This window comes from Melanotaenia boesemani, chromosome 17 (genome assembly GCF_017639745.1).
Source record: "Melanotaenia boesemani isolate fMelBoe1 chromosome 17, fMelBoe1.pri, whole genome shotgun sequence".
Taxonomy (NCBI): Eukaryota; Metazoa; Chordata; class Actinopteri; order Atheriniformes; family Melanotaeniidae; genus Melanotaenia; species Melanotaenia boesemani.
In genome coordinates this window covers 2,572,665-2,600,416 of record NC_055698.1, presented here as the reverse complement: position 1 = coordinate 2,600,416, position 27,752 = coordinate 2,572,665, and the positions used below count along the sequence as shown (strand labels likewise).

Here is a 27,752-nt window from a genome sequence, read left to right as displayed (position 1 = left end):
TGTCGATAAGCAATAAGTCAATTAATTGCACGGTAACGAAAAAATGAGCGCAACAAGTTTGCCGCCGCGATAGTTTTCATTAGCCCCCCCCATCTTACTGCACCATAGACTGTGTATGACAACAGGTTTCACTGTGCAGTATCTCGACTGAACGCTGTTGTGGAGTGATCTCTCTCATGTCATGTTTGACAGCAGCACGAGACCGTGGTGAACCACTGTGCAAGCCGGTACGCTGCGTTTGTTTACAGGGCTACTCTCACGCATCGGCCGTTAGTCTCGTGCTATTTGAATGGCTTCTTACGCTCTCACGCTAAACCTCCGATTTCTCACGCTGGAATACACTTTAAGAATACACTTTAAGAGCAATGCCGGCTAATATTTATTGGTTTTTTTTATTTAGTTTCTTCCAGTATCTGTGTAAAATGTTCTTTAGTGACTACTGATGACGTATGTGACTGTTGAAGGGGTGTCCCAATTCGTAGGGGTGGACTTTTCAGCCCTACCCCTTCTAGCTCCGTTTTAAGGGGTAAGGGGCAAGGGGTAGGGGTAAGGGGTAGGGCCAAGGGGTGAAATGGGATTGGGCCTTAGTTCCTGTTTAACTGACTTATTTCTCCGAAAAAGGTTCCATCTGGTCCAAAATGCTGCAGCGAGGGTTCTGATGATCATCAGAGGTCATATTTCTCTAGTTTTATCTTCTCTTCATTGGCTTCCTGTTAAAACTAGAATAGAACTTCAGTTTATCCCAACAGAACACATCCCCCTCAGACTGCAGGTCATCTAAATGACTGTAGAACGGGATGCAGAGCGTTGAGTTATCAGACCCCTCTCTTTGGAACCGGCTCCCAGTTTGGCTTCAGGAAGCAGAACCCCTCCCTACCTTTCAGATCCTGTCCACGCATACATGGCTATTTTGACAAATGCAGGTTTTTGCTCCTTTAGCTCACATGCAAACAGAGTTCTGGGGTGCTGAAAAAGCCTAAAAATTTTCTGGTAGTCTGGGTGTGCAGTTTGTGTCCTGCAATCTCTGTGGTTTACAACACAAATGTGTCATCAATTAATTTCCATAGCAACGGCAGACATAGCAAAGGTTGTTCCGGTGCTGATCTGATTAAGGACTTTTTATATGACTGCATATGAACATACAGTAAGTAACTGTACTGAAGAACGAAGTTACAAAGCAACGACTTACAGGCACCCGTCTACAACACTCCAACGATACAGAAGCAAATGATTTGTCATTATTTTTGTAAGCTCTCTGATTGGCCAGCACAGCTTCAAAAGATGGGAGCAGATCACCAGTCTTAGATTCACACAGCGCCTTTTTAACTGAAAGACTGCCAAGATTAGCAGTCACTGAATTTTAGGTCACGTTGGGTCATCCAGGACATCAGCATCCATGATGGCAACGATTTAAGCGATGCAGATGCTGATGGATGACCAGGGTGGCCCTCTGTTCTACAGATCAATAAACGCAGTGACGTGCGCTCAGGAGAGGCAGGTGTGGCAGGGCCTCACCTGCCATGATAAAAAAGTACATAAAAATATGAATATTTTCCACTTATCTGTGTTAAAAACGCATTTTCTACACGTTTTTGACATTTTATTGAGTAAAAATTGCTGAATTTGGGTCTTTCCTGATAAATCCAGGGCAGAATTCCCGGGTAAGTCCGTGGCGAGCTGTGTCTCACCTCTGACTGGTGATCCAGTACAAACTGGGTTCATTATCCATTTCTGTTCCTCAGCATATCGCCAATATGAACTTTACAGAGGTATTTGTTATACACCATGACTCTTCACAGTCTGTGATGTCTTTAATGTATGTGTGAGAAAGTTATTCCTGCTGATCTACAATAAAGTGCAGAGAGAAGTCAGCAGGTGAGGCCGGCAGTACTCTGCCTCACCTCAAGGGGGCACACTATTTGAAAGAGGAATGTTGATGGGATATGAAGCATTACCAGTAGTTGCATGCTGTTGGATGGATAGTGAAATAAGATGCTCTTTTTCAGTTCCTACAATAGTAAATCTGACTCCAGAGGAGTCTGTGCCTCACCAGCCACGTCACTGAATAAATGGTGACATTACCGGCATCGTTGGCGTCATCGAGCTTAGGGATGCCTTTGATCTTGCTGTGTTTGACAGACGAGCACTTCTTGTTCAGCTGTGTCTGAGCTTTGAACTTGACCCAGTTGAGAATACTCTCCACGATCCCACAGTTTGTTGCCTGTGGGTGACAGAGAGGAAAAATCATTTCACGCCTCCTTTACATGAGCAAAAAAAAAAAAAGAAAAAAAAAAGGCACAGAATGAAAAGGAGGTGAAAACTGTCCTTACAGCCCTGACGAACTTGTCAGACAGAAGGCACTTGGACCCAAAGCTCTTGGTTTGGAGTGTCATGTTCTCCTTAGTCTGGGAGTCAAACGTTGGATTCTCAATCAGTGCGTTGACAAAAACCCAGATATGGTTCTTCACCTGAGGAACAAATAAGAGGAAGGTGAAAAATGTTTCAATACACATCTGTAGTTAAACACCACAGTCACAACTCAATGTTCAGAAAACCTTTGTTTAACCACCTGGAAAGGTTTGACCGAGACTCCCGCCTTGTTCTTCTTCTTCACCACTTCTATAAGTTTGGCCACAATCTGGTCCACCACATAGTCGATGTGTCTGCCGCCCTGAAACCAGCGTCATCTGAGTCTGAGTTATACATCTCACTCATGTTGTATCCACGATTTCTGTCCCCACACTTCACCCAGGCGTACCTTTGTGGTAGCGATGCTGTTCACAAAGCTGATCTGCTGGAATCCTTTCTCGCTCATGGTGAGGCAGACCTCCCACCGATCATTCACAGTTTCATTCACCACCTTCAGAGGCACGCCCGTCTCGTCCAGTTTGTCCTTCACGTACAAATCCACATAGCTGCGGAAGCCATGGACCTGGTGACAGAGAGGACAAATCCAGAGTAAATTTAATAAGCAAAACAATGCAACCAAAGCTTAAAAAAAGTTATAAGATCCTCCTAAAATATGTGTTTTGTATGATGACACAAACTTGTTCTCATACCAGAGTTTGATGGTTTTTATTTGGATGCGTTAGTCCAACTTTAACAGCTCCAATTCAAAGTTATTCTGCCAGACCAACATACGAAGATGCATTTTAATAATGCTGTTTTTGGAGGTAAAAGCACATTAATTAATTTTTCTCCCCTAGTGTTGTATAAATATGTCACAGTCAGAGTAATAAAGAATTGCCTTTTTCACTATTTTAGTGAACAAACTGCACATAAAAACCAAAGCCTCTTGGAGCAGACTGATGTCTTATTTGATAAGAGCTTAAGTTTATAATCATGTTTATTACACATCAGTAATGTCTGCAGCTTATGGAGAAAAGGCCGTTTTCATTTACTGCTTTATTCTTCTTCAAACTCATTTATGATCAAAGGAGAGCTGGTGGCTTTCTGGGCATCTTAAATAAATTAATAAACTTTCAAATTAACAACTTTCCCTCAAAGCTGATCATCATCTCATCAACTAAATGTTCTTAACTTAATGACAACAAATACATTTTTCAATAAGCAAATAGATTCGGGATCACAGAGGATAGAAGACTAAATAATAATGAAGGAAAATAAAGGAATAACTGTTCTGAGCAGTGAAGATGATAAAAACTGTGCTGTTATAATGAGCACAGACAAATAACACTTAATGAAATCAGGTAAACGTGAGGAGATGTCTAACTTTGTATTTAAAGAAAGAAAAGACAGAAACATTTATGTTAAAATTCTGCAGAAACCTAGACAATGAAGACACCACTGAATTCTGATTCAGGGGCTAGTTCTCTGTTTTCAGGTGATATGGAGGTGGAGGAAGACTTACAGGTAATTTTTTGCCGTTCAGTGAGACTTTAACCCCCTTGCAGGAGCCGGCTACATCATACGCTCTGCGAGTAAGAAGTGCTACGATATCCCGGTCCAGTTTCTCCATGTTGAACTTGGACAGGTCTGGCTGGAAGGTCACGCTGGTGAAGTCTTCCCCATCAAAGAATTTTATTTTGGCCTCAGAGGTCTTGGTCATGTTGTTCTGCCATGTCTGAGGATCGAACACATGATAACATAAACCTGCTGTTTCTGAAAAAACATTTTATACAGACACCTTCATTCTCTCCTATATACACCGTTCTTTAACTCAGACCACCAAGTGCTCTTTGCCCATCCCCCACAAAAACCTGGATGTGAAATCACCCAGTGAGCTTCGGTCCTCCAGTAACAGTGACAATATACACATCCTTACCTCATTTGTGGCTGCATCTCACAACCCTATAAAAACAGCCATTACTTCATTAACAGATCAAATAGTAGTAATAAAGATTTAAAAGCAAAATGCTTCAGTCAGTAAAAGATAAAGTGTCCTAGTGGTGAGTACCAATGAAAAGTATTAAAATATTAAAACACTTTCAATATTTTTATAGATTTTCCAAGAAACCAATAAATGTGGATGATTTAATATCTACACCAGGGGTATTCAACTAAAATTTAAAGAGACCCAGTTAAAGAAAAACCTTTGGAGCCAGGGTCCGGGAGATCAGATCATATTATAACACACACACACACACACACACACACACACACACACACACACACACACACACACACACACATATATATATATATATATATATATAGATAGATAGATAGATAGATAGATAGTAAAAACATTGAATAACTTGAACTTTTAAACTTTCAGGCATACATGACTCATCTCAAAAAGACCTGGGGTAAAACCTAAAATAAAAATGGTCTCCTCCTCCTCTTGTTATGAGAGTGGAACTGATGTCCATCTGCCTCACAGATAAGCCCTCCAATACACTCTCTTTCAGTCTTTATTAAAATATTTGACATATTTCCTATTTATTTGCAGGCATTGTTTCTGTTGCTCTGTCAAGTGACGTATGTGAATGTGTGGGCAGGGGCGTGCCAGTTCGGATGGCCGTGGTACCAAGGAAACAGGGTTAACACTACTTCATGAAAAAAAAAGAACTGCTCACGTTTTCCTTTCCACATCCATGGGTTATTACTTCATAGCTGTGAGAGAATCAGCAGGGTTTCATAACAACATAATAACTGACAATATTTGCAAGTGACTCCACATAGAAACAAGCCTGAAGTTGTTTATAACAGGTGGATTTGGCAGCACTGCTGCCTTTCTCTGGCCCAGTCATCTGCTTCTCTGCCGTTGTTTTATCTAGCTGCTTTCTTTCTCCTTCCACCATCTTGTTACCTGCCTCTTAAACTCTCGTCTGTCTGCGCCGTCGTGCTGCAACGTTTTCTGCAGGGAGACTCCCAGACTTAACTGGATGAGTGCATCACATTGGAAGGTTTAACTCACATGCACATGGTCTGCGTGTTTCCTGACCACTACAATGAAGACTACGAAAGTTGTGCCAGTTAAAATAAAAGCACTCCAGGTCCATATGGGGCAGGTTCTGGGTCAGTAGAAGGGCAGTTGGGAAAATGAGTGTAGAGACACTAATATTACCTTTTAGAAGAAGATATGGTAATTAGATCACAATCAAAACTGAAGGGAGACGAGGTAACTCACCTGTTTAAAACTGTGTCTGTACTCTTTACAGGCGGTTTCTACTGTGAACTTGGTGCTGAAGATGTTGCAGAGTTTAGCACCGTAGCCGTTCCTGCCACCTGGACACAAACAAGCACAAATTAATGAGCATCATTTTATCAGCAGCAAAAATCTGTCACATGGAGAAGCTGGAGCTTTTAATCCCAGCCAGCATCAGACATGATGTTTCCAGCCTCAGTTGTCAGATTCTGAGGCTAAAATGATGTAAAATGAATGTATGAATAGATATAGCAGCATAAAGGTCGACCAGAAGAAGAAAGCAGAATTTATTACTAACAGAACTTTGTAGAAATAACACACAGATCAACAGCGACCAAACCTTTTCTCATCTCATCGTTCTCTCAAGTCTTGGCTTTCAGGAGAAAAATATTGTTATTGAAACAAACACACAACAGAAACTATTTCCATGTTTCCACTTTTTCCTCATTTCCAGTTATTCCTGCTACTATTTACCTGCTATCCTCACTAAACCAACTCCAGCTCAGCTGCTTTGTGGCGCCACCGTGCATCAGAAACGTCTTCTTGGCTTTATTCCAGCCATAGAGGAGCATTATTTTTCTTCTTTTCACACACACAGAACTTTCTGCTCACTGGTTGATCTTTGGCTGCTCCTGATTGGACGTTACCGTCAATCTAAGCTCTCTGATTGGTGGAAAGTCTGACAGGAACAGGGACGTCACAATTAATTAATTTTCACAATTAATCATGGTATTAAACGCTATGATTAATTAATCGGAAAGATCCTTCATCGCTTTATATAAAATGTTTTCTATGAATTATATTAGAGGATCAGAACTTCTTCTGCATGTTTCAACTTGTGTTGCTTTGAGTTTTTCCCTCCAAAGAAATGGATTGACATCCTTGTCAAATTTTCTTTTTATTTTGTTTTTGGGTTAAAGAAAGAAGATGACCAAGGTGTCATTGTGGAGGACGGTTCACCAGGCTGCAAAGCAGGAAATTAAACGCTGTAAAGAAAGGATGAAATATTGTACGTCCAATACGTTTCACTGCCTGGATAACCAGGAGCTCTTTATGCTACAGTAAAGGTAAATACACAATAGTCTGGATAAATGACGCTAATATTTATCTAATGTAACACTGAAGTAAAATGCTATTGCGTCATTTGCTGTTTTTAAATTATTTACGACTCGGGCTGGTCTTACAGCGCAATGTAACGCGTTCAGCAGCGTTCACTGAACGTTACCTTATAGATGGTTCCCACGCTTTTTCTGCAGCCCCCCCCCCCCTTTCGTTGTCAACAATAATGTCAAGAAATGTTCAAAACCAGTTTTATAATGTGGTTTATAAAAAAAAGCCTCCCACACCCAGTTAGAGGACCTGTAGCCTTTTCCATCTGAGAGGAATCCAGAGTTAATACATAGGATTTATTTATTCTTTACACAGGAGAGGAGATTTGGATGGAATGAGACTTCTTAGTTACTTTACTTTGTCGTTATATTAACTAGTTATTTTGGCATGAAAAGATATAAATAAACAAGCCTAACAGACATACAAGGAGTGTTAAGGTGATTTTACACATTATAAAGCTGGGAAATTATTATTAAATAATCGTGTTAATCGTAAAATCGTAATTTCTTTGACAATAATCAGAAGAAAATTTGTAACCGTGACATCCCTTGGCAGGAAGTGGCTCCATCATCATTTCCAGGTCTAAAGAGAGGTCTTTTAGCAACATAGCTGTTTTTACTACTAACATTAGATAATTGGAAGTGGAGTGCTTACATGGCAGGAAAGGCAGGTTTTTTCGTAAAGCACATTGCATGTATAGGTCAACTCAAAGTGCTCAAAGCACTAAAATTCGGTGGGAAACAGAAACTGAACACACCTAATTTGAGGGAGAAATAAAAGGGAATCTAGAAAAAGTAATAAGAGATTTTTATTATGCCCTATAAAAGCTGGTTCATGTTTATATTCCACCTCATGCTGGAGAAGGGAACTCAAATCAGCTGGAGGCAACTTCCTGACAGTGGAATTGGTAGGGTTTCGTTTTTAGATGACTATCCCTCAACATGAAAGTAGGAAATAATTATTTAGACATGAAAGAGTACATCTAAAGCATTTTATCTGTACAGTTTACAACAAGCCCAACGTATATTTAGATGCTAACATGGTTATTGTTATATTTGTCTAGGAATGGAAAAAAGAAAAGAATTTACATGTGTATTGTCTTCAAACAACTTTAAAAATGAGCAGATTTAGAGAAGGTTTAAACCACAAACATCTTCTATCTTCCTCATCACATATCCTAATGATGACTCAGAGTCAGTGGTTTAGTTAATGTGGAGCAGCTGAAAACACAGCTGGTACAATAAATGCGAGCCTCTGGGTGTGTGCATGATTTAATATGCAACGTTTGCAAAATGATAGTAATATAAGATAGAGACTAATGCATGCTAGAACATGACTCGGCATCTTTTACTTCATTTTCCGCAGCAGACAGGACACACAACCCTCACTGTGTGTTTGTGTTCGTTGTCAAGACGTCAATATGATGGACGTCAAAATTCTTCAATATGAAAAGCCTGTTTTTCCACAGGTTTACAGGTCTACGCTTAAAAAAGTGTTGGTTTTTTTTTTTTATACTTTTTGTATCTGTACATCTGTAAACAGCTGTATGTTACAGACATGCATGACTTCCAGAAGCATCGGGTCACTCGTGTTTGAAGAGAGTGAAGGGAAATAGTGTCTGTTACAGCTCAGCCAGATTTATTAAACCTGATTAGATAATAATTAACATTAGAGACAAAAAAAATTACCCAAATGTGCTGAGAAAGAAACCCAAGTGTGCTTGAAGATAGAGAGCAGAAACGTACTGTGATGGCTGATTCAATCATGTGATCTAAAACTGGTCAAAGTGCTTTTTAAAACTCAACAAAAAAACACAAACTAACAAACAAAGACAGCAGAAGAGGAGGTTTCTGGTTCATACTGAGTTTATACCAGCGTCAGTTTATCCAATTACATTTAATTCTCCTTACAATAGTACCCTAATTCATCTATCATTTATCTAATTTGTATTTAAATACTCCGTTAATGTCAAGACATTGCAATTCAACCCACATTCAGCTAAAATAAAAAAAATAAACTGTAGGGCATCTCATAATAAATCTGCTCTCACCTGTGACTTTCTTCTCTTCATCATCATAGTTGCTGGAGGTGAGCAGGTGGCCAAAAATGAGAGCTGGAACGTACATCTTCTCATCCTTATGCTCTACCACAGGAATTCCTTTCCCATTGTTCCAGATGGAAATGGTGTTAGATTCCCTGGCAAAGCAGAATAGAAAAAGCCAGGCATGAGATACGGAGGCTGCAGTATCAGAGCTGCTCAAATTCACTCATATTCTCTGAAATGTGCATGTACCACAGCATTACTTAATAAGCCTTGCAGTTTAACGTTCTTAAGGTCACAAGAGAACAAGAAGCTGCTTTACAGCTCTGCAGACATTAAAAAACTGGGGATTTATAAATTCTGGATGAATCTGTAGTAACAGTGGCTGCTTGTCAAGGTGAAACTGGAGGTGGTGCAATGAAAACAGGCTAAAATGCTAAATGTTACAACACAATTACTGATGAAAAAATCTATTACATTAATATGAAGCTACAGCATAACCAATATTTAATGCAGGTTGGCTTGTGGTGACTTGAAGAAAGACAAGGTGTGTTTCTAGCTCAGCCTAAAACGGCCCTTTCCCACTAGTACCCACCTTAATTCAGCCGACACCACCCCACCCCGGCTTTGATTGTTCCCATTACAATAGGGGGCAGTTGAGGCCGTGCTCCGTGTGGTCGGGATCGTCTTAGCATGGCGGCTAGTAAGCATCCTGAAGTAATTTGTTTGTGACACACACGGAACAACAATGAAGGATGTCGAGCTTGTGATTTACAGCCAACAACACAAACAGGTCTCCACCTGTGTTGGACCATGGTGATGGTTTCTGAAACCCCATCTCTGCAGCCGCTGCTGCCAATGTTGTTATCAACAGTCGCGGCTTCAGAGTTTAAAGATGGCGGGGTCAGGAGTCGCTCTCATGACATCAAATTATAGCCAACAGTGGACTGCTTTCTCGACTCGTCGCGATTTTCAGTCCAGCGCCGCACCTTCAGAACCTTGATGGAGTAGGTGCTAAAAATCTATCTGCTCACCATGGGAAAATCCTACGACCTGGGAGGGGTGGTGTCGAGCTGGGGTAAGTGGGGACTAGTGGAAAAGGGCCAAAACAGGCTGAGGGAGGTCAGTTAGGAGCAATAACTTTTTTTTTTTCCTTTTTTCAGGGCATATATCCATCTCATTTATTCTTTTCGGTGATCAAATTTAAGACTTGTGATGGGCATTTTAAGTAAAATACTATTAAAATCAATGCGAAATATTCAGCTGTTCTTTAAATACCTCATCCACCCTTTGCAGGTGTTCAGTGTTGGCTAACACCGCGTTACTAGCATTGTCATACTGTTAATTTTCTTTTTACTGTTCAGCAGCTGTTAAAAGCACATTCATGAAATGTTCAGGAAGTGTTTGTCTCTCTGTCTTGACTTTGTTCTCCAGAACAGCTCTGTGGATTTTTCAGTTGAGTATGAAGTGATGTGGTGGTTACATATGGCTGTACTGTAAGATCTGTCCATGACGCTTTTCAAGTAGGGATGCACCGATCAGATGCTGGTATTGGTACCAATATTTAAGAAATTTCTAGATCGAGTGTCGTGACTATGGGCCCGATCCATAGGTGCTGATCTATTTAGTGTAATTCTATGCTGTGCACTTTGAATGACGTCATGCGCTAACGCCACGCTACGCGGAGGCTCATATTTGTTTTTAAAGAAGCGCGAGTGAAGGGATCAGCCATCTGCTGCACTGATACTGAGTGGTATGTGTGTGAAAAAAGAAAAAGTCAAGTCTGATGTTGTCTTGCATAAATATAGATATCAGCCTTTTCCACACAATGAGACATTATTTGTTAGGTTATTCAGTGCTGTTTGTTTGTATCAGTATCAGCCAACACTAAATCTCAGATATCGGTATGAGAAGTGAAAAAAGTGAATCGTGTGTGCATATTTTCAACACTTCGGCTCACCTACAGCATCTTTAGACAGTTTCTTTAGACTGGAGGTTTTTCTTGATGTAAACTCAGGATCAACTAATTCCACCAAACTGAGAACCTTCAACCAAACATCATCCTTAAGAGGAGGTCCTCTATTTGCTTTTCATGTCAAACACCAAACCTCATCTGGTGGATGGACCTTCTGCTGGATGCTTGGCTCTGAGATGACTGATGATCTGCCAGCTTTACCTGCAGAGGTTGAACTCGTTTCTGTTTACTGTCTTTGTCTCTGCATGTTTGTTATATTTGTTCTCTCACAGCAAAAAACACAGACACATGCCGGGCCTGGCAGCAGTGAAGTGTTTTGCTGCTGTTTTTTTTCTAACGCTCTAACGCCACTTGCATTAGTAGCAACACATTACTACCAGGTGCTGGTTAAAACTAGAAAACAGTCACATAAATGACGATTCTAAAATCTTTACCCATCATAAATAAAGACTGTACTCACGGGTCAATGGTAACCTTGATGGCGGTCATGTTCTTGTCCCTTTGTTTGTTGTCTGCTGCATTGACTGCAAAGGAAAGAAACAACAAAAACAGAGCTTGACTTCATGAACCAAATTAACTACGGACTATTTTTATCATCAATAACTACAGATTCTTTTCTTTTTCAATTCAATTGCTTAAATCCAAAACATTATAGAAAGATGACACAATTATGCATCACTCTATAGAAGAGAGATGAACAACAAAACTTTTTCAGTAGTTTCTGTCAATCACCAGCAAAATGCACCACTCTTATGAGTCTTGTACAATTTACAGCCACTACCTACAGGTTCAACACACCTGAGAGCATGACGACGTAGCACCCATCTATCAACTGTTGAGGTGAAAAAACGGAGCTGTCTTCACCTCGTTGGTGAAAGGAACTAAACGCCAAACAATGGCAGAGTTTTTTTTGACCTGAAAATTGTAGAAATTATTCCCAACAATAGTTGAGAAGTGTGTCATCTAATGTAGTAAAGTGATAAGAAGTTTGCTAAGAATGTCTCACGGAAGTTTCTGAAAGGCCAGAGGCCTGTACGATGAAGCGCGATTAACAAACCCCGGATATCCCTGTTACCTGGGTTGCTTTGCCCAGACATTCAGGATCTGGATAAGCAGTATGACGAAGCCGGTTATCAGCTTGGTAATTCAACCGAGTTTTCCCATCTCGATCAGTGCACACTCACATAAAAGTGGTGGAGTTTGCAGCATCTGACTCATCAGTCATGGAGAAACGCTACAGAGCAGCTACTTTACCATGGAGGAGCAGACAATTATTCTTCAGAAATATGAAGAATTTAAACCTCTTCCAGGCCGAAAGAAAACCCGTTGCCACAGCAACAGCCAGGAAGTAATGCTGGCAGAAAATTACCAACTGTTGATGTGTAAATTCGTTAGATTTTAGGCTAAAATATTAATTCATCTGACATATTTAAATTTCTCATTTTCACTTTATGTCACAGACGTGCTTCCTCACTTTTCTTTATATTTATTACCTCCACCAAGGTGGAGGTCACTTCGACAGCGTTGGTTTGTCCGTCTGTCTGTTAGCAATATAACTAAAAATTAAAGACTGATTTTGATGACATTTTTCAGGAAATGGAATAAGGAACCAGTGATTAGGGGGATCCGGATCTCCGCCTGGATCCAAGATTTTTTTAAAGGATTTTTTACTATAGGAAGATAGGAATAATTTTGGGATAATGCAAAAATAATGGCCACAATCAGTGGGACAACTAATTAATAGTTAATAATAATTAAAACGTCTTGGCGGAGGTCTGCGCCCGCTGAGTGATGTTCTGAGTTCTTCTGAGGGTCGGCCCTCCGTGTGAGCGCGTTTGTGTTGGAATATTAAATCCTCACCATGACGACACGAGTCTTTGTTCCATAAATTCATGTTCTGCCATGTGTGAGCAGATACAACCCTAGTGGAGCTAAACGGGCTTGGGAAGAAGTCAAGAACAAGTAAAAAAAACATACTTCAAAGCGCTCAATGATGAGGCTTTATTTCTTCATCAAAAGGATGCATCTGTCTCTAAAGACTTCTTCTCTCCCAAGTTTCCTCTCATGATTCGCACACCAATGCTGACAGAATGGGCCACTTTTTAAGAGATCTGATTGGTCAGGAGGTGGAGCTTTTATACTCATTGATCTCTTAACTAGAACATAACCTGCTCCGGAGCAGGTTAGCCGTTCAGCAGAAGGTATCATGGTGATTTAACCCGGTAAGAAGTGAACCAGCTTTGTAGTACAGAAAACCCCGGGTTAACTCTAAAGTTACCCGGATGAAAGAAAATCCAGCTTTGCTTTACAGACCTCTGCTCTACCCTGCCTGTGATTGGTTCAGACACGACGTCTGACCAACCAGGTAACCCAGACACCAACCAGCCAAAAGCAGAGTAGTTCATGGACTGTGCAGACAATGAGATGTCAGGTGAGGATGTTTACATGTTTAGTCCAGGACTACACCCACAGGAAGATACTCAAGATCAAGACTTAATTCGATCTTAAATTAGCTGTTGACAATTACCAGAATTTATTTAATCTTCGTCTTCTCTTTTCCCTCAGTAAGAGCTCTCTTCCCCCCGAGCTCTGAGCTCATCTAACAAACCTAAATCTGCACTTGTACTTTTTTTGACATGGAAAAGATCTCGTTATTCCGCTTTCCTGCCTTAACCTAATAACTTGCTCCTGATGGAGTGTATTTATGCTTCCAGAAGAACAACACATGTATATTTTATATTTACTATGCCGTATTTTTACAGTCATGTCATTGTTAGTGAAATTAACTTTGTGCTGGTTATGAGACAAAAAGTCTGATTCTGCCTTAGAAAGATGAACTAACAGAGAAGCAAAACTTAATAAAACAGGGCTCCAGACGAACTGTTAGTGCTGGCTGCACTGGTGCGCCTAACTTTTTAATTTGGGTACACCGGCAAAAGAAATCAGGTGCACCCCAATTTTTTACAGCGTCGCTCTCAGCAGCCTCTTGTATTAGTTTTGTTGAACTCGATTCATTTTTATTTTTTAGGGATCTTCTCCAGGACAGCCTCCAGGCGCAGCTCAAACACACAAAGTGAGTTTGATGGAGGCTTCTTTCGTTTTCTGGCAAGACTCATCAGCCAGTATATTCTCAGCCTGATGCTTCACCACAAACGGGTGCAGCATCTGGCTCTTTGTGGAGAAAGACCTCCTCCTCCTGGACTGGGAGACAAGCTAAAGCTGGGTAGGGGCTTGTTGGAAAACTAAGCTCAGTGTGCTAATAAAGAGAGCCAACAGTAAGAGCTGCCCACAATAACTAACTAAATAAATAGCATTTGTATAATCTCTTAATATCAGAAATCTCCTGTAAAACATGTGTATCGAGTACTTCCTGCACCACTAACAGAATACTGTGTGGTCCAAAAAAGATCTACAGTGTAAAAATGGTTCAAGAAATCTATTTGAAAAGTGATTCTGCCCTAAAAATGTCTCCAGCTGGGTCTCAAATAATTATGAGTGCAGCAAGAAACCATTTATCACAGACTTCAAAAAATAGAAATGAAAATAAAAAACCACCGTTTAAGAAGTCGAAGTGTGCTGAGTATCATCTTTTAGAAGTTCAGTACACCTCTTCTCTCTGAGTCATAAAAACAAAGATCCAGCTGTCAGACTGCTGGATTAACCAGCGTCAGCCAAGAAAAGCTGACTCAACAGAAAATAAATATAACTGCAGCCCTCACTATATTCTGCCACAAACACTCCTCAGTCAATGTTTCATTTGTCTTTAACGCCTGTGTCCAGGCACACAAAGATAAGCTGCGAGGGAAACTGATGTCCAGGTCCCGTCACAGATCAGAGCTGCTGAGCCTGAACATGAGCGAACACTGCTGGCGAGGGAAAATAAGCCTATTAAATACTTTCAGATGATAAATTGACTTTTCCTCTCAGATAAACTGTTTGGATTCACTCACCAAGAATTTCATCAAAGATTTTGTAGAGTCCTGGAACGTATGTGATTTCCCTCTGGTTCATTCCTACGTCTTCATCAAAGACCCACATCGGCTGAAAGAGAACATGAATGAACAGATTACGAGGACGTCATGGTGGCTGTGGCTCTGACCGAACCGGAAGCTTTAGTTTAGCTCCATATTAAATAATCTGATTATTACTGATTCGTCTACTTTTTATTACTTCATTAATTTCTTATTCAGATTTAAAATGTAGAGAAAGCAAATGTTGAAAAATGGTCATTTCATTGCTGATCAGTTATAATAATCTCACTGACTACTCACATTATTTTGATTTTTCTCAGAAGCCTTAAATTAATCAGAACCGAAAACCAACACACACACACACACACTGCATCTACACTTGGAGCCAGATGCATTCACCATATGAACAGAGAAAAACCACACACACGTTTATCTCCACACAGCCTGGTGAGAAAAACATGCACACGTGCATGCTTCAGACCCTGAACGAACACATTTGAGAAGAGAACACATTTCATCTTCTCTTCAGATCTAAAAGAGCACTTTGCTCTTAGACTGGTTCCCAGTCTCTGGGACTACAATGGGAGGCGGAGCCTTCGGCTATCAGGCCCCTCTCTGATGGAACCAGCTCCCAGTTTGGGTTCGGGAGACAGACACCCTCACTACCTTTCAGATCAGACTTAAAACCTTCCTTTTTGATAAATCTTATAGTTAGAGGTAGCGCAGCCATCCCTTAGTTATGCTGCCATAGGCTTAGACTGCCGCGGGACGTCCCATGATGCACTGGGCTGTTCCTTTTCACCTCTCTGCTCCTTATCTTCCATGTAGAAACATATGACAGTATCAGCCTCATTAACACATTTCTCCTCTCTCAGCAGGCCTTCCTGGATAAAAGTTGTGATATCTGTTGGTCTCTCTCTTCCTGTCCTCTCTACCCCAACCTGTCGAAGCAGATGGCTGCCCTCCCTGAACCAAGTTCTGGTTCTGCAGGAGGTTTTTCCTTCCTGTTAAGGTAGATTTATACTCGCACGGCGTCTGCGTGCGCTCAGTTACGGTGTAGCTGACGTGGGTGAGTTTACTCTCGCACTCGAGCGTAGGAGGAACACGTCGTTTTGGTGTTGTGTTGCAGTTTCTCCTCCTAATCTGAAGGTGGCAGCAGAGGTGGTATCAGCCGGTAAACTCACCGCGCACCGTCTGCGTAGCTGGGGTGCATGTCAGGTCTGAAAGAGGTGTGCGTCAGGCCTCTGTGGACCTACACGGTGCCTACAGCGGTGACGCAAATGTACTGTGAATATAAATCCGCCTTTAAAGGGAGTTTTTTCTTTCCACTGCTGTCCCTTGCAGCTCAGGATTGAATCAAAGTTTAGTTTCAATGCAACTTTCTGCCGGTTTCCTTAACTAGGCTATTATTTATTATGAAGTGGCTTATATTAATACTGATTGGATGACAATGGATTGGCTCGAAATGACTGTATAGTGCTGAGATGACGTTTTTGGCGATATACAAATAAAGCTGAACTGAATTAGAGTTGAACATTAGAACTTAACTTATAGTATAATACAATCCGCAGTCATAGACTGCAGCTGTAGACGACCTTACTACAGAGCAGGGATCCAACGATACATGGGGATGTCAATTCAATGATCTTTTTCAATTATTTTCCATGAGGTGAACATTTTAAAACTCATCATCTAAAATGTGGCTGTTTTTTTTTTTTCAAAAGAACAGAATTTATTTTTTTATTTAAATGTCTGAGCACAATATTGAACAAAATTTTGTGATTAGATTTGAAAAGAGGTGATTGTGTTGAATCAGCTGCGATATCGTCTCATATCAAATTATTGAATTTCCCTTTGGGATTAATAAAGTATTTTTCATTTCATTTCATTCGATTCAGGATCAATCGTATTGTTGCAGATTTACATCAACATATCATAATGTGATCAAACTTGTGCTTTACAGCCCCACTAAGGAGGATTAAAAATCATTTTTCAGCGACCACTGTGATTTTGAAGCACAATATTGGCCTATAATCTCCTGTAACCTTCAAAAAGACATTTAATAACAAAGATGATCCATCTGTTTCCATTTGCCAGCTACTTGTTTTCATTCAGCAGTTTTTGTTCTGTTTGTGTTTCCAGAACTAAAACTACCACATAAACAGATTTAGTTTACTCCTCTCACACTGAGTACAGTGTCTATATAAATAAGGTGGAAACAATATTTTGGTCTATAAATGATCATTAGTTGAATGTCTGCAAACAATGCATGTGCACGTTTCTGTTCAGAAAGTTTAGACACAAAACTATCAAGTTCTATGCATCTGTCCTCAGATCCTGTAAAACCAGTCTGCCCCGTCCCAATTCAGATAAATGAATCAGTCATTGATGAGATCGGTGCTTAGGGTGGGCGATATGACCAAAATCTTATATCCTGATATTGGTCATTTTATATCCTGATAACGAGCCAAATGTAAACTTAGAAGTTTAATGTGCAACAAAATTTTCGTATGTTGGATCGAGTGTTTGCACCAACTCACAAAACCCGCGTTTCTCGACCGTATAGACTGGACGCATATCTTTGCAGATGTGCTTGGAAACAGCAGTAGTGATTTCCTTCCATCTGCAGGAGCTATGGTATATGGTGCTGCACGGGTAACAAGCCTGTTGTTATTGTTGTTGCTGCTTTTCCAGCTTTTGCTTGTTCACTCTTTATTCTTTGTCATGATTCTTGCGCAGGTGATAAAATAAGTTAATAGTGTTGGAGTCCGTTGTTGGGACCGGGAGCCGGCATACTTTACAAACAACTGTTGTCTGTTCCACGTTGGTCTTTTTTATATCCAAACCACATCCATGCGACAGACGTTGCCCCTCTTTTAGGTACAAGTCCTGGGTTTGGGTTGGGTGGTCTTTTTGTAGTGCATTACCCTGCTCTGAAACGCGTCTGCTCCCGTCTTCCTCCATGTTTGTTCATATATAGCAGCGTGCGTGGGCACGCCGTGAGGCGCATCTTGACGTAAAATACTGCAGTAAAGCACCTAACCGTGGCGTAAACGATAGAGCCTCATATGAAACGGTAGACATTTTCTATCGTCCAGATAATGTATATCGTCATATCACCCAGAAAATCCTTGACTGAAAAGTCAGTTAAACGCATGGGGACTTTTTAGAACAGGAATATCTCAAGCCTGCACCAGCTTTAGTTGATTTATATGATGGTTTACACTTGTGCCATAAACAATGTGTTAAACAATATGACTGGGCTTGTAAAATTCTAAAACCATTTAAGAGATGTACATCTTGGTGAGTTATAGAGCAGTTCTGAAAGCCAGAAAAGAGACAACAGCTTATCAAAACTCACCTGAGTGACGGGCTCCACTGAACCGATGTATGTGTCTGGACGGAGAAGGATGTGCTCTAGCGGGGTTTTCTTCTGGTACACTCGCTCAACTGATAACTTGGAGCCTGCCTTGTCTTTCTTGGCCCCCTCCATTTTTCCAAAGTCACCTCTGCCGTTGGCAGCCTCCTGTTCAGAATGATTTTTATTGTTAGTATTTTAAATATCTGTGTATCTGCAAAACGTGTAGGACAAACCAGGGCAGGTGAGATAAAAAAAAAGACAAAAAACTTTGACATCTTGGAGGAATACTGTCATTTATTGGAAAACTTACAAGTTGTATTTTACATTTTACATCCAAGACAAAAGTGTTTGTTTTTCATCTGCATTCCATCTTATTCCACAAGCCTTTATTTTCTTAAATTTCCTCTCGGATATAAAATGTTAAATCCAACCTACAATCTTCTCATCTTATTTGGCACTTTAGCAGGAATTCCCAGCATGCAGGGACACCTCATATAAGGGTAGTGACTAATACAGTGACCCTAACAGCCCCCAAGCCTTCCTCCTCATTCATCTGCCACAGGCAAGGCCTGCTCTGCATGCCCCTCAACCAAAGACCAAAGACCAAACACCTAACCCTGTCAACATATAAATCTACTAAATGATGTCAGCGCAGGCTAAAGTCCTGCCCCGTATAATGCAATGAACAATCAATACAAAAATAAGTTAGGTCAGTTAAATTTCAATAAATCAAGGATATTTCTACATAAATCTGATGCAAAATACAAAGCTGAACACACACATGAAGATTTCAGAAATAAACATTTAACCTGGATCTGGTTGAAACTATTAGCAACTACATGATGCAGCACATAGCTAAACAAAGTTTAGCTTTTTATTTTCATTATGAGGATAGAAACGGTGTATTTCTCATGTTTTATTGTAATTTACTCAGGCACAGTAACAGACAACATATTTTTACACTGGGAATACATCTGAGGTGTCTAGATGCCCCCAGGAACGAGAAAATGGGGATTAACCCGATTATTGTGGAGCAGTTCCTTATTTACTGGATATATCTTTTTAGGAGGTTGCTCTGATAATATGGCCAAAACAAAAATCCAAAATAACTGATGTGATTGACTTGATCTCATCATTGTAAAGCTGAATTGGACTATAACGGAATATATATAAGACTCTACTTTTGTTTAAATGTCTGCCCCTAAACTGTTGGGAATTCCTGCTCCTTAGTGTTTAAACGTCTGGTAGTGATTCATTATCGTATTGTTTGAAGAACTTTTACAGCAAAAGTCTAAATAAATACATGCTATTGGTTATATTACACTGTAATTAAAGACTGTTGTTGGGGTTCAGTCGTTTATTAAAAGCAACTTTCTGTGAATCAAGTTTTTTACACTCAACTTTATAACGCAAAGTTACAAAGTGGCACAATTTTGACGGCTCCTGTGTGTTACTATGCAGTTATAAGCTCTGGTCAGCCTGATAAGGAGTCCTTAGAGGGGCTCTGGCCTGTGGAGCACCAACTGCAGCCAGCAACCGGCTCCGGTAGAAGAATAAGAGACTTCCTGGGACATTTAAATGCCCTTACAAGCTAAAGGCGTACCAGCGCACCGTTTTATGTTAAAAGACACAAAATACTTTAAAGCGCTGCAGGAGCACACAAATATTTTAAATCTAAGTAAGTCGATTTGGCTGTATTGTAAACTAACTTACCATCCAAGCCAGACCCCCACTTCCTGCGGCGCCGTTAGACATCTTCCTTTGTGATCCTTAATTTGTTTATGGTGCAGCTCGCAAAATGTCCTCGGTCCCAACGAAATTCAAAAGTCTATCAACATTACAACTACCTCACTTGCTGAACGGTACCGAAACCTGTTTACAGCCCATGCTCTTTTGTCGGGTTTCCATGAAAATTATAATTAGACTGAATCAAAACAAGCTAAGGAGGGGAGTGTATTCCAGCTATTGTTAAAATCGACAAGCGGTTGCACCGTAGGCCTAAACTTCCAACAAAGATGCTAACCCGGCTGCTTGCCGAAAAATAAATACTGTACAAAAACAAACGAATTAAATAGGTTTACAATTTCATGTGGAAACGTCACATAGTAAAATATTAAGTTAACTGAAACGTTCTGAAAAAGTAGTAAATTAAATATTTTTCTTATTTAGAAATAAAACGAATATTAGCTAACAGCAGTGCCCTATGTCCGGCTCCGCCATCTGCAAGCTAGACGGCGAATCGTCTCGCAGATAAAGCAGCCAATCAGGTGGCTGCTTTTGAAAAGAACCGAAATTTTCACCAATAGGAAAAGTCAACTTTAATTGACCCTTGCTCTTGTTTCAACGCAAGATGGCGGCAAAAACCTAGTTAGCTTTTATACAAAAAAAATAAATATGTTGCCTTACTTCATAACTGGAAAAATAAAAAACAAGGTGAAATGAGACACTGGCGTCGATTTATCTTTAAGTAAACTTGGCGGACAGACAAAAATATTTTTCTTGAGTACAACTATACGTTTTGTAACGTTTAGCCTTTGCTCAAAGATTTGACCAATTAATAGTAACATGACTAGGCACAAGATGTAAAGCAGTACTAGATAACATACTCACCAAATATGACAGTTTATTACTGGCAGGTGATCTAAACAGCCTATGAAGACAAATGTATCCTCAGATATATACACATAGTGGAGGCAAATATTACAAGAACTCTATGGCTTATACTTAAAAACGTCAATTTCTGGTTAATTGATTGCCAAATCAAATGTTTAAAACGTATCACAAGTACAAAAGTAACATATCCATTCATCTATCATTCATCCAAGCAAGTTTACACACATTGGAGGACTAACATGTTTGAATATTGCACTGATTTGTCAACATAAGCTACAACCATTTTAATCCCCAGTTAAAGGAATAGCTCTGAAGTTATCAGGGCAACCAACAGTGAACAAGAATTACAGGTCCAGTTTTTAAAGTAAAAACAACTGTTATGCATCTTGTAGATGGATGATGACTTCAAACGAAGTCGACTCTGGTTCTTTCAAACTCTGCCTGAAGAGCTGAGAGTGCTGCCATGAGTTGTCCCCTTCTCCCCCACTGAGTTCTGCTGCGACGATGAGCTCCGAAGAGCCGGACAGGCTGGGGAACGACTGCATCTTCCCATCTGAGAGATCAAACGCATGGAAGGAAACGATCAGGAGGGATCAAGTCACAACAAGAGGAGTATTTTGTTATGTCTAGTTTGTAACTGTACCTCCAGAAAACTCGGTAGTAGTCTTGCCTGACCGCACGTGCCAACAGACATTAGCAGAATGGAAGGTCTGGCTGCTGGCCATGATGGAGACGGACTCTATCTTCATCCCCGCTGGAGCAAAGTCAAACTTCCAGCTGATTCTTCCAACAGTAGAGCCTTCTGCTCGGGCTATGTACACCTAAAAAATAATTACAATCAGGTCATCACACCCACAGCTGCTCATACTTCCTGATCCTGTTTGATTTCTGCATCTCTTTTTATCAGTTTAAGTCTGCTGGACTCAGCTGGGTAAAAGTGATGTGCAATTTGTTGCTGGTCTTTGTTTTAAAGCAGCTAGTAGCTGTTTTTTTTCATTTTTCATCCCAACGTCGAACTGATGTCTTGTTTAATGTGAGAAATAGCTGGTCAGTCAGTTTTGATACTTGTAGGTTGGCCTACATTAGTGACCAATCAAGAGATTTTCAGGAACAGCCATGATTTAAAGAAAAAATTATTCTTTTCAGTCACTGGTTGCGCTGCGACGCTGATCTAGTAAAAATTTATCATTTGCCATTCGTGTAAAATTATTTACAATGAAGCCCACTAAGATTTTTACCTCTAAACACTCCACAAGTTATTTGCTATTTTTAGCTGTCCTGTTTGTAAAAATGCCTGTAGAATCTCAACCCTTTTAATCCCAGTCACCCTAGTCAGGAGAATGAATGTTGGCATTGAAACAAACAACAGAAACTATTTCCATGTTTCCACTTTTTCCTCATTTCCAGTTATTCCTGCTACTATTTACCTGCTATCCTCACTAAACCAACTCCAGCTCAGCTGCTTTGTGGCGCCACCGTGCATCAGAAACGTCTTCTTGGCTTTATTCCAGCCATAGAGGAGCATTATTTTTCTTCTTTTCACACACACATAGAACTTTCTGCTCACTGGTTGATCTTTGGCTGCTCCTGATTGGACGTTACCGTCAATCTAAGCTCTCTGATTGGTGGAAAGTCTGACAGGAAGTGGCTTCATCATCATGTCCAGGTCTAAATAGAGGTGTCTTAGCAACATAGTAGTGATGGTGATGTTTTTATGATGAAATGTGATAAATAATGTTGCTATCATGGATCATTGTGGATTTACCAGATAGTCTCTGAATAAACACAAGTTGTTTTTTTTCCCGTTTAATCGGGTTTACATTTTACTCATTACAGTCAAAAACTGTCATTTCACCAGGCTTGTTTTTACCTTTAAAATCTGTTAACGAGCCTTCAGAATGCAATGAGAATTAATGCATCCAACAAACAAAAGCTTCCCTTTTCACACACACAGCTCATTTCTATTAATTTTGGAATATTTCTTTCACACCTGTGGAAATTAACTTTAGTTGTACAGTGAACTTCAATATTTCCCTTTACAGTTCAAGTGCAAAAATACATTTCATAAACTGTAAAAATAAAAACTATCTGGAGCTTTTTTAGTCCAGGAATAATGAACGCACCATCTGCCAGTCGTTCTCCACCTTCCTGAAGACAGACTCCTTTGTCCACACACACCGATCCCAGTCTGGGATCATCTCTGAGTCGCTGGACACTCTGCAGTACTGGTCCTTGGCAGCATTGTATCGCATGTGCAGTAATCTGTCACTCTTTTCTTTCTCACTAGGAGTAAAAACAAAAGCTGCAGCCTGGAAAAAAAACAAACAAAAAAAAACAGACTTTTTTTTTCCAGAAAATGTCTGACTTGTAGATCCTGCTCCATCCAGCTGAACCAACCCAAGACTTTGTCCCTCTATGTGGTTTCTGACATGGCTGTAATGACTATTTAATGTATGAACACAGTCAGGCTTTTTGTGGATATGAAACCTTTCTAAAGCTCCAATAAACTGTGTCTAACTTGGTAAAACCAGGCGGTCTGAAACCATCAGCTCTGTAAACCATTTTCACAATGACAGTGCTGCCACCTGGTGGCTGGTTGCGGTATAGGTCAACCTCCCAAAATGTGAGCTGACAGTTTTAGATCAAGAAAATCACAGTGAAAATCTAATACATTTTATTCAGATATTTATAACCAAGTTTGTTCTAGTTGTCATTTTACAGTAACTTTTTAAAAGTTTGTTGGTTGTAAAATGGTTTGTCATCACAGGTGTGAAGGAGAAGGAAATTTCCTGCTAAGTTTAAGGTTTACTTGGTAAGTAAGTTAATGGTAAGGCTGCAGCTGCAGATCACTTGATTTTAATCCAGGAAAAGTGAACAGCAGCCCTCCACAGTCTACTCTGCAGCAGCTGGGCTTTCAAACACTGACTAGCGGTGGGACTTGAACACGTTAATTATGATTAATTAACGTCTGTATTCCAAAAAACAACAGCTTGAAGTTTAATGTTGTTTTTAATACATTTAATATGTTTTTAAGAAAGAAAAAAAAAAAAAAGATTAAAATCGGGATTTGAATTGAAAAAATCGGAGATTTTACTTTTAGACCATATTGCCCAGCCCTAATTAGATGTTAGCCCATATTATTGATGGTAGGAAGTCTTTTAAAGTGTCTGGTTAAGCAAATACATTTATCAGGCTACATGTGATGTACTGTACCTGTGTGGATGTCCCAGTATCAGCATCTCCGGTCTCACCACGTGCTAACCGCCAAGCTAGAGAACCAGAGTTACGGCCCCCCAGCTCTCCTGGTTTTGGCTTCTTTGGGGAAATGAACTCCACCAGCTCAACAAGCAGCCTCTCTGTCAGCTCCCTCTTCCTGTCTGGACTCAGAACATGTTGTCTCTTTGAGTCGGAGTAGAAGGAGAGAGTTTTACGTCACTGCCACCGAAGCAAATGAGTCCAATCTGCTGGGGGTGTCAGGGTTAAAACTTACAGACGTATTAAGCCCATTGATGGTGTGCAGCAACCAAGCCTCCTGGACTCTGGTTCTTCTTGTCAACACCTCTGGATGTTTGCAGGAATACCTCCAGGTCACATCAACCACCTGCAGCACAAACATACAACTATCTGTCTTTCTAGATTTGAGAACCCACTTTAATGCCACCTATAACAACCTGAACAACACAACAGTAAACCAAACTAATCTGTTAGAGAAACACCCTTAATATCAAATATTTCCCACTCTTCCTCACATACCGGTTCCAGATCTGTGAGGACATCTCTTGTCCCCACAGATCTTCTGTTGAATTTAGGTTCTGGTCTCTGGCTGGACCGTCCCAGAACACTGAACTTTTATATCCACTAGAATAATTCCTTAACCATCAAAAAGACCCCATGAGAAAATGTGAACCTGATGTGTCTTAATGGTGCAGAAACATCCACATTATAGAGAATACATCAACAGCAGAGTTGGCTTTGTTTACACCTGCTCTACAGCGGAAATTTAATTCACATTCAGATCATAAGTAAAGGTGAAACTGGACCACTCACAGTGCTGATGTTCCACAGTAAAAATACAGGTACCTGGTCCTTGGAGAAGGCCAGAACGTAGGCTAGTTTCTTCCCCCAGCCAACCTCATACAGCAGCGGTTTATCACAGACATTCTCACACGAGTCGCAGTGAAGCCAACGACGCTGAGACGGCGAGTAAATCTCTGTCCATACGTGGTCTGCAGCAGAGAGTCACTCCATCACACACAGCGTACAACAACTAGTTCTGATATCACCGAACAGGGATTAAAGTGATGCTGGAACATGTTTGTAAGTCTGAAATGATCCTTCTAAAAACTATTCAGAAGAGAAACGTGGTCAGATTCTATAAAAATGAGACTTGTGATGAGAAGATGACATAGAACAGAAAGGTCAGCCTCGTTCCCTCCTCTAAAGCCGACAATAAAGCTTTAACATACCTGTGCTGTCCCAGATGTACCTGGCCTCGAGGCCGAGAGCTCTGCAACACAAAGTAAAACAGTTGGCCCACTCTCCACAGCGCCCCCTCCTGGTTTCCAATAACTTCTCAGGATCGTTGTATCTGTTGGTTAAAAAAAAGAAAGTACGCTCACCCTCTATGTTTAGCAAAATGTTCAGATTTTTAAAAAAAAGAAAAATATAACAGATAATGTTAGAAAACAGAAAGCAGATTTAAAAATGAAATGAAAAGCTTAATCTTAATTTGAACAACAAAATTCAGACTGAAGTCCCTGATAAAGCAACAAGACAGACACACACCTGGGGAATCTTGTGGAAAACTGGCAGCTCTGACAGAAGTGGTTCTCCACTCGGTGAGCTCCCCAACGTAGGTCATCTGCACTCGGACTGAGAGAGTGGGCGTTTTGGGTTGGACCTCCACACCGGCTGCAAGGCAAGCAGTTCACCCAGGAGAAGAAGTCCTGTTTGAACCATCTGAGTAACTCCAGCACCAAGAACTCCTCGATTCCAAGTTTACATTCTACAAACAGGACAACAAAGTCAGCCCCCTTAATCTCTAGTTAAAGATGTTATGCAAGATAAGACTCCCCTGAACGAGCAGCGGGTCTTCACCTGGGTCAGCCTCTTTAGCCTCCTTCAGCTTGTGTTGAGCAGCAGAAGACAGCTCCAGGTGTGGGATAATGCTTCTAGCTTTCTGTTGCAGCTCAGTGTTTTCATACTGCATCACATCTTGGAAGTTTGACTGAAGAGTCACAAAGAAATTCATACTGCTCTCCTGAAAAACAGACAAAAAAACAGAACCATCTTAAAAGATGCCACTTAAGACGGATTTCCCCCCAAATATCTAAAAAGTAATACAACACAGTTGGTCATGTAGCCATCATTGTTAACTAAGGCTGTGATTAGTTGGCCTTTTAACAACGATTTTTCTTCTGGATTCTTAATAAATCTGATCCATTTCCTGTGAGGGTTAGACTCCTTCAAGGCTGCTCCTGGTCACATGACAGAATTTATACATCAGCCAGGGCATTGAGGGGTTCCAGTTTCGTGGACTTGGGATTGGTTCTCTGCTTTTTGCATATGATGTGGGCTGTGATATTTAACTCTCACTGGAGCGACTCACAGCCAAGTGTGAATTGACTGAAATGAAGATCAGCACCTCCAAATCTGAGAAAATGGTCCCCAGTCGGAAAAGGGTGGAGTGTCGGGAATAAGGTTCTGCACCAAGTGGAGTTCAAGTAGCTCTGGGTTTTGTTTATGAATGAGGGCAGAATGGACCAGGCTGAAGCAGCCAAAATGAGTTTCCCCTTCATGGTGGATAGGAAGATAGAGACAGAATGAGAAGCTCTGTCATTCAGGAGGGGCTCACTTTAGAGTTACTTCTCCTCCACATCCAGAGGAGCAAGATGAGGTGGCTCAGTCATCTGGTTAAGATGCCAGCTGGGTGCCTCCTCAGGGAGGTTTTCCAGGCCTGTCCCACTGGGAATGGACCCTAGAGAAGACCCGGAACAAGCTGGAGGGACTATGTTTCATGGCTGGCCTGAGACTGGCACATCTTGAAGAGGCTGAAAAAGGCACAACCCCCACAACAACTGATGGTTAACTTCATCAGGTGAATCAGTATAATCTCAGTCTGCATCACTGTCTGGTACTCCAGTTGCACTTTGGAGAACAAAAACAGAATACAAAAACAGAACCTGCTGCAGCCACAGATGCAGAAACATAATAAAAGCTCAAATGAAGACCCAATACAGCAGCAGATTATCCTGTGAACCACTTTAAAGAGCAATGGTCAGTCATACTGCAGGTGCATATTGCAACCAAAAAGTGAATGAAAGACAGAGTAAGAAGAAAATTTTTCAAGATCTCCCGAAAGTCAATACACACACTGTGTAGTATTCAATAAATGATAATATCTTCACCAGGGACGATGGCTGTTGTGCAGATGGCGCTACAGGCTGGCCAGAGGCAGGAGTTGAGCTCTCTGATGCTGAGGCCGCAGCAGGAGGAGCAGCGGGCTGAACAGAACATCCCCCATGCAGCCTCTGATCCCTCTCTGCTGCGATAGAGTCCCTGATGAGCCTCAGTTGTTCCACTGATGCAGACTTGGGGAAGACCAGGTGTGTCTCAGCCTGAGAAAAAGAGAAAAAAAAAGTTGTTTTACTCACAATTACATAAACAACAGGTGACCAAAAAAGCCTTTGGATGTAAACCAGGAAACTACTTATTAATTACCTCCTCAAAGCCCATTTCAAAGAGACATTCCACAGCTCCTTTAATGGGCAGCAGCTTAGTGGAGAAGGTGGGATTGCCAATACGGATAGATCTATACTTCTCCTCATTTGGATACCTGTTGGGTGGGGATATAACATCATCATCATCTGAGAAAATAGTGTGCTCTCTAATCAGAAACTACACTTAGATCCTCTAAGTCTGAAGAGAAAAAGCTACAGAATATGCACGCGTGTCAGGATGCTGTAATGTTATGCTCTACATACACACCCTACCATTTTTAACGGACGTTTCCCCTAAATATCATACACACGTCTCTATAGTCTGTACTCTAATATGCCGACACGTAATCC

The 27,752-nt window shown here is 40.8% G+C and overlaps 2 protein-coding genes across 5 annotated transcripts in view; both read right to left on the bottom strand.

The window, feature by feature from the left end:
* Window positions 1-20,306, bottom strand: part of top2b (DNA topoisomerase II beta) — a 35,703-nt gene extending 15,397 nt beyond the window's left edge. Inside the window, exons 1-11 of one of the 3 annotated variants that reach the window (XM_041967285.1) lie at window positions 19,783-20,306; window positions 18,070-18,234; window positions 14,688-14,778; window positions 11,198-11,261; window positions 8,772-8,917; window positions 5,594-5,691; window positions 3,872-4,084; window positions 2,759-2,932; window positions 2,570-2,671; window positions 2,331-2,468; window positions 2,083-2,221 (exon numbers count right to left, since the gene is read on the bottom strand). In XM_041967285.1, the coding sequence (XP_041823219.1) occupies window positions 2,083-2,221; window positions 2,331-2,468; window positions 2,570-2,671; window positions 2,759-2,932; window positions 3,872-4,084; window positions 5,594-5,691; window positions 8,772-8,917; window positions 11,198-11,261; window positions 14,688-14,778; window positions 18,070-18,234; window positions 19,783-19,824 (1,372 nt within the window). In that variant the 5' untranslated portion in view covers window positions 19,825-20,306. Of the gene's footprint in view, window positions 1-2,082; window positions 2,222-2,330; window positions 2,469-2,569; window positions 2,672-2,758; window positions 2,933-3,871; window positions 4,085-4,285; window positions 4,306-5,593; window positions 5,692-8,771; window positions 8,918-11,197; window positions 11,262-14,687; window positions 14,779-18,069; window positions 18,235-19,782 lie in introns of those variants that run through there. The other 2 variants (XM_041967284.1, XM_041967286.1) reach the window with 2 other exon arrangements.
* A 368-nt stretch (window positions 20,307-20,674) lies between these two features.
* ngly1 (N-glycanase 1) overlaps window positions 20,675-27,752 on the bottom strand; it is a 29,680-nt gene continuing 22,602 nt past the window's right edge. For both annotated transcript variants that reach the window (XM_041967289.1, XM_041967288.1), the window contains 11 exons: window positions 27,403-27,517; window positions 27,090-27,299; window positions 25,780-25,942; window positions 25,468-25,687; window positions 25,149-25,270; window positions 24,763-24,908; window positions 24,173-24,283; window positions 23,896-24,081; window positions 22,806-22,991; window positions 21,326-21,503; window positions 20,675-21,235 (listed from right to left, as the gene is read on the bottom strand). In XM_041967289.1, the coding sequence (XP_041823223.1) occupies window positions 21,060-21,235; window positions 21,326-21,503; window positions 22,806-22,991; window positions 23,896-24,081; window positions 24,173-24,283; window positions 24,763-24,908; window positions 25,149-25,270; window positions 25,468-25,687; window positions 25,780-25,942; window positions 27,090-27,299; window positions 27,403-27,517 (1,813 nt within the window). In that variant the 3' untranslated portion in view covers window positions 20,675-21,059. The remainder of the gene's footprint in view (window positions 21,236-21,325; window positions 21,504-22,805; window positions 22,992-23,895; window positions 24,082-24,172; window positions 24,284-24,762; window positions 24,909-25,148; window positions 25,271-25,467; window positions 25,688-25,779; window positions 25,943-27,089; window positions 27,300-27,402; window positions 27,518-27,752) is intronic.